This window comes from Triticum urartu, chromosome 4 (genome assembly GCF_003073215.2).
Source record: "Triticum urartu cultivar G1812 chromosome 4, Tu2.1, whole genome shotgun sequence".
NCBI classification, from domain to species: domain Eukaryota; kingdom Viridiplantae; phylum Streptophyta; class Magnoliopsida; order Poales; family Poaceae; genus Triticum; species Triticum urartu.
Genome location: NC_053025.1, coordinates 197,519,973 through 197,531,526, shown reverse-complemented (window position 1 = coordinate 197,531,526; position 11,554 = coordinate 197,519,973). Strand labels below are relative to the sequence as shown.

At 47.4% G+C, this 11,554-nt stretch overlaps 1 protein-coding gene across 1 annotated transcript; it reads right to left on the bottom strand.

Annotated features, from left to right (window-relative positions):
- Window positions 1–1,664: 1,664 nt before the first annotated feature.
- LOC125551294 (beta-galactosidase 6) lies at window positions 1,665–7,701 on the bottom strand. The gene is made up of 17 exons (XM_048714476.1): window positions 7,011–7,701; window positions 6,805–6,900; window positions 6,340–6,452; window positions 6,170–6,236; window positions 5,839–6,075; window positions 5,554–5,748; window positions 5,365–5,452; window positions 4,768–4,886; window positions 4,405–4,566; window positions 4,097–4,314; window positions 3,897–4,003; window positions 3,657–3,766; window positions 3,425–3,532; window positions 3,179–3,286; window positions 2,841–3,052; window positions 2,187–2,523; window positions 1,665–2,095 (listed from the first exon to the last, which is right to left on the bottom strand). Exons 1-17 carry the CDS (start codon window positions 7,185–7,187, stop codon window positions 1,988–1,990), a joined length of 2,562 nt encoding a protein of 853 aa, XP_048570433.1. The 5' UTR covers window positions 7,188–7,701; the 3' UTR covers window positions 1,665–1,987.
- Window positions 7,702–11,554: the final 3,853 nt, after the last annotated feature.

Sequence of the window (11,554 nt, the reverse complement as noted above, 5' to 3'; positions counted from 1 at the left end):
GATAAACCATTAATTAACAAACTCACATCTGTCATGAATATCACTCACCCAATCCACGTCTACTAGCATAACATAGCATAATGGCAAACGTAGAAGTAACTCCCAAAGGTTTGATAATAAAACAGGCAATAGGTACTACCTCAACTACTTCCCATCCTACAATTTAATTAGATCCTAATCATGCAATGTGTGAGGATTGATCTAATGCAATAAAACTGGGTAGTAGAAAAGGTATAATCAAAGTGTTACTTGCCTTGCTGATCATCCGCGAAACCTAGAGATTCGAAGTAACAGGCGGCGCACTCCGGGTATTCTATCGCAGACAAACAAACAAGCATACAATAAGTACTCATCTAATGCACAGGTAAAAGTCAAATAAGAGATCTAACCAGAAAGTTCAACTTAAGAACTCCGGTTTACAAAAAGAATCAAATCAAGCGAAGCAACGAAAGTCAAACGGTAAAAGAAAACAACTTTGTTCTACTAATCTGGATCTAAGGCAATTTTTACAGTAGCAAAAACTTGTTTAAGTTGGTTAAACGGACAGAGGGTTTCGAGACAAAACTCCAGGCGCTTGAATCGCCTGATTCTGATAAACGAGCGAAAAGTTATACTAAAACGAAAATCGGATCAGAAATCGCGATCAGAAAAATCGCGAATTTAATCCGAGAAAAAGAAAAACGACGAACGTTCGCTAGAACGGACGAACGGACGAACGCTCGCTAATTAAATAAACCGCAAAACCGATCTATTTAAAAAAACCGAAACTAAAAAAACCGACGAAAAACCGACGGTTTTTCGAAAAAAAACAGCGGCGCGGATTTCGAGGCGAGGCGAACCTCGGGCGGCGGGTCGGCGGCGGCGGCGTCCGGCTCCGACGACGGCGCGGCGGGCGGCGGCGGCGGTAGCGGCGGCAGCGTGGCGACGGCACGAGCGGGCGGCGGCGGCGGCTCGGCGGGGCTGGGGCTAGGGTTTCGGCCCGGGGTGGGCCGGCTTATAAAGGCTAGTCGGGCCGGAGTTCTAGTCGGACACGGCCCGTAGATCAGTGCGATTTTTTTAATAATTACGCGCAGAAGAAAAATAAAAAGAAATACTAAACGGACTCCAAAAATCCCGAAATAAATTTTCCCGGGCTTCTAAAATTAAGCCGCACAGGGTGAACATTTATTTGGGGCCTAAATGCAATTTTGAAAAACCCACATTTTTCCTAAATTCAAATAAAATAACAAAAACTCCGAAATAAAATATTATTTGATTTTATTATTAAATCCTCAATATTTCTTTATTTTGGGAAAGTCATTTTATTCCCTCTCTCATATTTTTGTAATAGAAATAATTGATGATAAAATAATTTAAATCAAATGATCCTATTCTCAAAATTTGAGAAAACTCAAATATGAAAATAAAGAATTTCCAACTCTCTCCATGGGTCCTTAAGTTGCGTAGAAATTTTTAGGATCAAACCAAAGGCAAAATAAAATATGATATGCAATGATGATCTAATGTATAACATGTCAAATTGAAAATTTGGGATATTACAAACTGGACAGAATCAGAGTATCATAAGTTTTTCGACACAGATTAGCTAGTACTCCCTCCGTCCTATAATATAAAAACGCTCTTATATTATGGGACGGAGGGAGTAGTATCCAGTGTTTCAGGTGTAGATGTTAACATTTCATCTTGAGAGATTTTACATTCAACAGACAATGCGTGCTTTTTGGTTTGACTTATCTCTCTTTGCGAAAGAATACATTGTAGGAATGTATAGAATTGTTCTACTAACAAGTAGTACAACTCATTCTAAGTAGACAATTTACTAGCTTGCATGGCTCTAATAGATTTTGGAATATTTTATTCCATCCGACTAGCATTTCTGAACCATTATTGTTTCTTGCCTGTTTGTCTACAAAGAGGAGGAATCTGGTTTCACCCCCTCAATCTGCTTTTACTTCCTACTAATAACATTTATCAAACATGCCATGACTCATGAGCATGCAGCTTCGACCACAAGGCTTTTTGTGACTCCTCTGCATGGATCTCCGAAGTTCTTTGCTGACACCGGCACACTGCAACTGCTCACCCCGACGCATGCCTGGAGAGTTACCCGCAGCATTGTCAGTATCATGAAGATAAACAGTACAGAAAGACATAGCAAGTGTGGAAGTGGAACAGATTGGAGTTACCTCCTGAGCGACTGCCAGAGCCTGAGAGCTGCTGCATTCGCCATGGCTGTAGCTCCCACAGGTGCCACTCGGTGTCCCGAAGCTTGCAAACTTGATGCTGCTGATGACCTGACCTTCTTTGGGGCATTCCAGACGAAGTGCTGGCCCAGACCTCTGTAATTTCTGCTGGGGAGAGATCCAGCTATCGATTTGGTCGGGATGATCCTCAGACACGTGTGCGCATACACTTTCTGTCTGTTTCGTCGTGAAGGATATCTTGCTTGGGTCACCACCAAACTGCTCGAAAAGGACTATATCATTGCTGCCTGGTTGGAGAAACGAACGGGGCACATGATACCTGTTTAACAAGGTAAGAAATTGAATTTGTCATTCCATTGTAGCAGTTCATATGTTTTTTGTACGAAAAGGAAAGACTATATTGATTCAATGCTGAAACCATCTGGCCTTCATTTGTAAGTACCAACGAGTGACCAATATAGCATTACTTTGGTCTCAGTAAAAGCTAAATGCCATGGAACACCCAAATAATACATTTAATTGAAAGGGTAGTTAAACCATTTTAGTATGAGCCTATGACAACATATAAAACATTAGAATGTGCTCTGCCTGTAGGTAGCAAAAGATGGTATGAATTTTCATGGAGAGGATTCTTACAAAGTCTGCGATGGCTGCCCACATTTCTTCAGGCATTTGCTTGCGCCGTAAGGTCCTCTGTAGTTGCATGAATTAACACAGCCACTTTGTGGAGCGATATTTGTCGGCCAGTAGCGACCAATGCTCTGCCCGTTCACCCACGCCTCACCTTTCCCCATTCCTGTGAAGTCTATGGCAACAGGATCATCACCTGCAGGAGTTGTAAATTTGCTCTGCATTTTGAGCATTGCAGTTAGAGCATTGATTCCCAAGATAAAAATAAATAAATCGTAATGGCACTACAGCACTACACTTATTCAAATGCTACCATAGTTTCATGGTTGGAGGATCATACTGACCTTGTACCAGGTCAAAGGGTTATTGGTTGGGTAAGAGTTATCTGATACCCATTCTGGAGAGGCCTCTGAGGGATTATACAGGTGCAAGTCTTCTCCTCTGAGTCCGATCTGGAGTGACCAAATATTTTGACAAGGAAAAAACCAACAATGCTGTTACTATACGCCATGGTTTACCCATACTAGTTAATGGATTCGAAAACAACATTTGCTGATAATTGCTCAACCCAGATTACTGGTTGTACACACCTGGTATGTCCAATCTGCAGAAGATAGATCGAGCGCACCCTTCGGCCCAGTCAGCTTTACTGGACCGGTAATTCCAGCACCAACTAGGTCAAAGAATGCACCATAGTTCTGAAGCCACAGTACAATGTTAGTAACTTGGTATTAGATGTGGTTTTACATTTTTGAATACCTGTTTTAAAATGCCAACGTATCAGATGGACAGCAAAATGGAGTAGAGTGGATACTGACTCACCGTCAGACCAACTGTTGCACTCAGAAGATCTATTTTATTCTTTCCAGGTACAAGTGTAACTGGTGTTGTCAATGAGATCAGGGAGCTACTAGCATTACCCTTACCGCTACCTGGTAAGATTTCAATACTTATACATTCCAGTACACAAATGCACCTTACAGATGAAATATGAATGTTGGTAATTAACATGACAATCCAAATGTCATCTGAATGAGTTTGCATTTTCTTCTCACACATTACCTGCAAACTTGCCATTGATGAAGACCTGAAGAACATGCCCAAGTGAGTTGACCAGCAGATTGGACTGACTACCATTCAGATACGGTTCACCAGCCGCCACGACGATGCTGCACAAAGTAGAAACCAGTCAGTAAAAACCTGCCACTGCCAGCTTGTCGATTACCATGTGCACAAGTACAGCTAAGAGTGCAATCCTGTACCTTGTTGAGTACCACAGGAAATCGCTGGCGTCTGCGGTGGTGTTTATCTGCTCCATCAGCCCAGGCTTTGTCATGGCGTTCTCCTTTGTGATACCGACAGGCTCTACGGCGTAGCTCCAGGTAGAAGAAGCGAGTTCTGCTTCGACGGACGAGCCGTCTGACGCCTGAGTGCTGAACCCCAGGTTTCTCATCTGTGTAGATGCTACCTGAGAGTTGATCTGCGAAGAGTAGTGATCGTGATCAGATCCAAGGTCAAGACTGGTTCCAGAAACACGGCTTCTTTGTCTTAAACAGGGCAATGCACATACCTGGGCAGTGTTCAGCACCACATTCGTGCAGTCAGGAAGGATGCTGACGGACCACGCAGGGAGTTTATACGCCTTGCCGTTGAAGGTGACAGTCTTGTCAGACTGATTGTCTATATTGGCGAGGAATGCGGCGCACAGTGAACCGGTCTTGTATACGTGCGCCTGAAGCCAGAAGAAAGCGCAGATATCATCATCATCATCAAGCATAATAGAGCAGACCATAAAGGTACATACTACATATTATTCCTGAACAAGATTTGCTGTGCGACGCTGATTGATCTGTCTTTCTTAAACGAAAGTCAGTTTGATTTGTCTCTTTTTTCGTTAGACAAAAGTTGCTTTTGTGAAAAGCGGATCGCGTACCTCAGCATTTTGACCAAGGGACATGTATGATGGATCGGTTGCTATGAGTGCAGGCTCGCACATCTTTATCGCCTTGTGGACATCCCTCAAGTGGCCCCACTTTGGCTGCCTCACTAGCCCTGGATCACACATTGCAAAAAACGGCAAATGCGTTGTTAGGAAAAGCTATTTTTTTTAAATAAAAAAAAAACATATGTATCCTTATCCATGTAAACATGAGAACGCTAATCATCCTCAAGTTTGGTCATATGATCAGTACTGTTTTTCAGTACGAAAGCGCGTGCCTGCGCTGCATTGGAAATGAACTGAACTTCTGCAACTGCAAGTGCAACACCGGCGTGCAGAGCTAGTGCGCGTGCTTGTGGGTGGACGTGCGCAGTTTCAGTAGGCGAGGCAAGTATCCTTTCTACTTCAAGAATTCATCATGCAGTCCCTGTTTTCATCAGTATCACGTCTGCTCCACGGTACATCCGACCACTGAACGAGCTAGACTGAAGCAATTCAGTAGCCAATAGGTGCGACCGTCACAACTGAAGCAGCCCCCCAGTTGAGGAACTGAAAGAAAAACGAGACATGGGCAGCTCAACAGGCACTCACCGTACTCGTCGATGGGGGCGTCGTAGTCGTAGCTCGTGGAGATGAAGGGCCCTCCCGAGCTGCGGCCGAAGTTGGTCCCGCCGTGGTACTGCCGACACAGTACAGTAAACAAAGACCCGGCCGGAGTTAGCCACAGGAGCAGAGGAGAGGATTTTGGCTGGGCGCATCAGCTGGCAGCGTAGCACGTACCATGTAGTAGTTCTGCAGGGTGCCGCCGCGCTGGTAGAAGCGGGCGACGGCGAAGGCGAGGTCCTCGGTGGGGCGGTAGGGCACGGCGCCGCCGAAGGAGAGGAACCAGCCGCTCCAGTTCTCGGTCCACAGCTTGGGACTGCTGGGCAGGCTCGGCGTGAACTGGTCGCAGTAGAACCCGTTGCACGTGTTGATCTGCATTTTGTTTCTCTCTCCAGTTCAGTCACGTCGCCGTCGCTAGCTGACAATGACCCAGGCAGGGCAGGGACGATGAGATGAGCTTACCAGGGGCGCCGGCGCGTCGGCCTGCTGGCACATGACCCAGGGCACGCCGGTGTCGAGCGCGACGGCCATCCCGGCGGCCCAGCGGATGTACGACTTGCCGGGCGCGCCGTAGGACGCGTCGATGTTGCCGTACTCGTTCTCGATCTGCGACAGGATGATGGGCCCGCCCTGCGACGCGTACAGCCCCGCGCCCTTCATCGTCGCCACCACCTTCTCCGTGAACCGCTGCATCTCCGTCTGCACCCACACCACACCACTCACTGACTGGATCATCATTTCAATCATTGACCGATCGATCGATCAAGCTGCATTGGGCAATGCTCTCGCGTACCTTGAAAGGCTCGTTGTCGGTGCGGAACTTGATCCCCGGGATGAAGTGCAGCCATAGCGGGAAGCCTCTGCAGTGCAGCCACACGAGCAACGGCACACGGTTAGGCTCGACCGGACTACGAGAGCTTCTCATACAGGGGGAAATGCTGCAGAGTTTGAGGGGTGTCAGACCCGTAGTTCCACTCGGCGCAGACGTAGGGGCCGATCCGGAGGTGCACGTAGAGCCCGGCGTCGGCGGCGGCCTTGACGAACCTCACCAGGTCATTCCTGCCCTCGAAGTCGTACTGTCACGTTGCAAGCTCGTAACCGTCAGAATTTTGCAATAGTAACAGATACTACTACCAACACAATGTGAACTTCGAAGAGAAATACTATATTTTTAGGCAAAATGTCACTAGTTCGAAGCTCATGATAGATATAGTGTACGATCGAGAGGTAAAGAGCTTGGGAGTGAGTGGGAAGAATAAAGCATAGGGTGCAGGGGAAGCAAGCAGCGCCCTTTCACACATGACCACCAGCTGGAAGAGATGATTTGAGAGAAAGGAGAAACGAAACTAGTATGACACTAGAGAAAATAGCATGGCAGCAAGAGAGGTTGATGGCCTTGGCCTGGCCGGTATGGAGTGGAGAACGTGCCTGTCCCCGGACGGGCTCGTGGGCGTCCCAGAAGACGTACGTCTCCACCATGTCCAGCCCGCCGTCCTTGGCCTTCTGCATCAGCCCCGGCCACATCTGCAATCAACCACGGCCAGCGTTCAGCTCAGAGGAGAGAGTAGGGAGGACACACAGACGAGAAAGAAAGAAAGCAAGCAAGCAAAGCAGAGCCGGGGAGCGGGACGTACGTCGGGGGTGCTCCGCGGGTAGTGGATGGAGCCGGAGACGAGCACGCGGCGCACGCCGTCGATGACCAGCGCGCGGTGGTCGTACGTCACGTTGGTCGCCGCCGACGTCCCCGCCAGGCAGAGCAGCGCGAGCAGCAGGGCCGCCGCCGCGCCCGGCAGCCTGCCGACGGCCGCCATTGCCTGCCGCTCTCCCGAGAAGAAACGCAACGATAACTGCACCTTGTTTGTTGGATGGGTTAATGGCGTTCGGTGTACTGGCCGAGCTAGCGCGGTGGTAGTGGAGTGCGGGCGGCGAGCAGGAGGAGGTGGAGTTGCTCGGTGGGGGGCGGCGAGAGAAAAGAAAGAAAAAAGAGAGGGGAGCTCGGTGCCTCGGTGTGTGGCTTGGCTTCCCGGGCGAAATGGGATTTAACGGAGCAGAGCACACACACAAACTCTACTGGTGGTTTAATATACGCCCCAGGGCCGGGCGCGCACAAACGAAATGCACCTCGCTTTCTCGCTTTGTTTGTTTCTTGTGGATGCGGTGGTGGTGGTGCCGTGCCCCTCCTCCTCCCACCGCGATTAAAAAGGCTTTGCGCGCTCGCGGCAGGCAGGCAATGGGGTGGGTGTGGTCGTGGCTGTGTTCTCTCTCGTGGACCTTCCTCTCTTGCTCCAATCGCGCGGTTTGCTGCTGCTTGCAAGCAACGGCAACAATGGCGGCGACCTCTGGTGCGATCGCGATGAAAACGAAATTGAACTGGATCGGATCGGGTCGACGGGAGGAGGAAAGAATTTACTCCCGCTGAGCAGTAGTTAATGGCGGCGGCGTGATGGTTCGGTGGTACACACGGCGTGGATGATTGATGGGTGGGCCGCGGAAGTAATGCAACCATCTTCCTCCCTTCCTTCCTTGCTCTCACTCTCTTTTTCCCCTGGCTGAAAATTACATCTCCCTTCTTTTTACTTACACTGCAGGAGCTTTTAGTATTCCCCCTCGCCGTACGTCCCCAGCCATGTGCTCTTGGCATTGGCCACGCAGAACTAGTAAAGAAAAGAAGGATAGGAAAGGGGCCGGCTAGCAGTAGCGAAGCTAGCTACTCGGCGCCACACCGACAGATGGACAGACAGGGGTCGTGTGCGGTGACCGGCCGGCGTTGTCGCTTGCCGATCCATCATCCCCATTACCAGGACAGCGCGTAGCGCTACATGGGCTAGTTGTACCACGTCTGCCGCTCGGGTCACGAACGGCCTTGTCGCTTCCCCGTCCCCGCGCGCTGGCGATGCGTGTTGTATCATATGCTGCACTGCCGGCGTCCTGGACTGTACCGCGGGACGGATCCATCTTCTTTTCTTATCTTGTTTGGGAGGGTTTGGGGAAAATGGAAATGGCCAAGGTGGAGAGTGGTCTAGCTTAATTTGGAGCAGTGGAAGTGGAAGATGATGACGCGGCGAGCTGTACACAGGAGCGAGTTGTCGATCGCTGCCGCGCTCGTCCGGCTTCGTCAGGTCAGAGAGAGGGGGAGAGAGATGATTTTTTTGGCAAGAGTCTGTGAAGTTGTGGAAAGAGATGGAAACTTGTCGGCGAAGCTTATCTGCTAGAACTGTGCAGGAGATTGTTTTTAAGTGATTTTCGGTTATTAAAAACCTTAGATTTTATTCGTGATGAGAAAAAAAAATCCCTCCCTTCACTCAAGCTTGTACCGCAACCTTTCGCTCTAAATGGCACTACCTTACAAAGATTCTATGCACACATTTCTTTATATTGCAAAATAATAATGAGAAGCGACGCCAATTAATATGGATTGGAGAGAGTGGAAATTTCCATAACAAGTCGTTATGCATAATTTTGTGGGACGGTAGCCATATCGCACAAGAATCCTGTGATGCAACTAGGCAACTGCCACTCTCAAAATCTCAAACAATGTCCTAGGCTAGGCTGGTGATACATTTATTTTTCTGACGGGCAACGGCAGGAGCAATGACAATTCATAAAAGAGGAGGGAAAGGTGACAAAAAGCCCTAGAATACAGTACAGACCAATGCAGCCGAACCACATGAGATTAGGCAAAGCACAAAAAAACACTCAACCTGGATCAAAAGAGGAGAAGGCCCAGGAAAGAAGAAGAATAGGAAAATAGCAGAGATGGGCAGGCCTCAAGTGAAAGCCTCTCAAAACATCCAAAGTTCATATCTTGCCATGGCTGTTTCATTGGTGAAACTAGTTGTCTTTTGTTCACGCGGCATTCAAATTACACAACCTTGGCATGTCACACAACATCTCAGTTATTAACTTGTCAGTTGGGGCATCTCCAACGCGGACGCGGATCCTCTGACAGTACTGCCCACACACTGACGTATGGACCCGGACCCACACGTCAGTGACCCAACATCATGGGGTCGTACGTCACGGGATCCAACTCCCTCCAACGCGGTCTCTCAAATGAACTCACCATCAGTCCGTGGATGCTTCCAGAGACACAGATACATGAATCGTTCATCCAATCCTATCCATCAAATGTCTGCCCCTGTTTGTCCATGTGTTTCTTTTCTTATAAAGCCTGCAACACTCCGAAATACCAATAAGTGAGCATAATTCTCTTAGTGAAAATATTCAAATGCAACATTTGTTCAAATTTAAATATTACAATTCAAACATTATGTTTTCAAATAATATAGTCAAACTTGAATTCAACTTACGTTTCAGTTGTCCTCTTTAACCGTCCATGGTTGAGGATGGGTCTACCGCTCGGGTCCAGAACGGCGTTGTCGCTTCCCCGTCTTCGCGCGCTAGTGGTGCTTATGATATGCTGCACTGCCGGGGTCGTGAACTGTATCATGGGAGGGATCCATCTTTCTTTGTTGGCGAGGGTTTGGAAAAAACGGAAATGGGAAGGGTGGAAAGTGGTGGCTTAATTTGGTGCAGTGGAAGATGATGACGCCGCGAGTGTTAGACATAACATGGTTACAAATGTAGACATGGGTGGTTGTCAATCGTTGCTACGCTCATGTGGTTTCGTCAGACAAAAAGGAATTTCTGGCAACAATCGGTGAAGTTGTGGAAAGACATGGAAACTTGCCGGCGAAGCTTGTCCGCTAGTCTTGTAGGAGATTCAGTTTGTGATTTCCAGTTTAAACTTGCATCGACGACGAAGGAAAAACTGGCACTCAACAACAACAAAACGGGCCCAATAGAATTGGACCGCCAAAATACTGGAGTTTGTATCCTAACTTTTCGCTCTAAATGTTGCTACCTACCATTGCCAACAAAGATCATATGCACACATTTCTTTTTATTGCAAGTAATACAATAAATTTATTTTCGGCACGAAAAAAGTTCCGGAAAACAAGAAGTACTGCAAGATTTATATGGTACTGTAGCCTTACACAGAAGAATTCTGTGAGGCAACTGCTCATATACAGACACATGCGCTCATATACACGCGCATACACTCATCCTTATGAACGCATACACGCACACTCTACCCCTATGAGCACCTCCGAGAGACTGAACCGGCATATCATCTTGTGATTTACGAAGTCATCGTAGGCACCTCGTCGTCGACGGGAACGTCTCCTCCCACTAAAAACGCATCGCCGGAAATTCTGAAATAAATCTAGGAATAATGCGAGTACCAGGATTTGAACCTGGTGGGTTGGGGAGTAATTTCCAGGGCCGAAGATACCTTTTATTGATGAAACTGTGAGAAATGTTTTCACTCGGCGCTTAATTTGATTAGACATGGACTTCGATGCGAATTTGGCATGTCACACATCATCTCGGTTATTGACCTGCCAGTTATCACATGCAAAAAACTGTGGAGGTGCGACCATGCAATTTGCAATCATCTTAAGAAAACTATAAAGAATGTGACAAATTGAGTTTCTACACTCGAACTCGAATGCACCAAGTAAAATTGAAAAAATAGTTTTAAAATAAAAAAAATGTCAACAAACATTGATAAATTTTCTACACACATGCAAATGTTCGTAAAGAAAAAGCATTCCTAATGCTCTCAGCGAAAACAAAAAAACCTAAATGCTCTAGAAAGAATATTATTTTTGAAAGTTTTTTGGAGTGTTGATCTTGTTGTTTTTGCCCAGACCTTCACAAATGTGATTTCATCACGAAGTTTTGCACAAAGATAGAAACCTAAGAAATGTTTGCTGTAAAAAAATCCAGGATATTTTGAATTTGTTTTCTAATTTTTCTGACTGTACTGCTCGCATCAGAAGCATTTGAGCTCGAGATTAGAAGAACACTTTTGAAGACAAATCTATCACATGTCGAAGTTAAACCTAGGCAAACATCTTGACAATTGCTCGGCCTGGCACAATCAAAACCTCGCCAATTCATTGATCATTGGCCCATCATCTTTATCGCTGTCGGTCACACTGACTCGCCACACCCAGCGTCTGAAATTGGCACGGGCAGAACAGGCCCCGCTTTGTCAAAGGAGAGAAACTGAAATTAGCAACGCGGAGTCTTGAGCCTAACCCACTACGATCGGACGGCACTCCGCTACTTTCCACGGAGCAGGTGCTCCAGCGAAAGATGCCGCGTCACC

Coding starts and splice junctions, on each gene's coding strand:
- LOC125551294 (XM_048714476.1), bottom strand. CDS start 7,187: ATGGCGGCCGTCGGCAGGCTGCCGGGCGCGGCGGCGGCCCTGCTGCTC. Junction 6,901..7,010: donor ACCCGCGGAGCACCCCCGAC/GTACGTCCCGCT, acceptor GGTTGATTGCAG/ATGTGGCCGGGGCTGATGCA. Junction 2,096..2,186: donor CTCTGGCAGTCGCTCAGGAG/GTAACTCCAATC, acceptor GTAACTCTCCAG/GCATGCGTCGGGGTGAGCAG.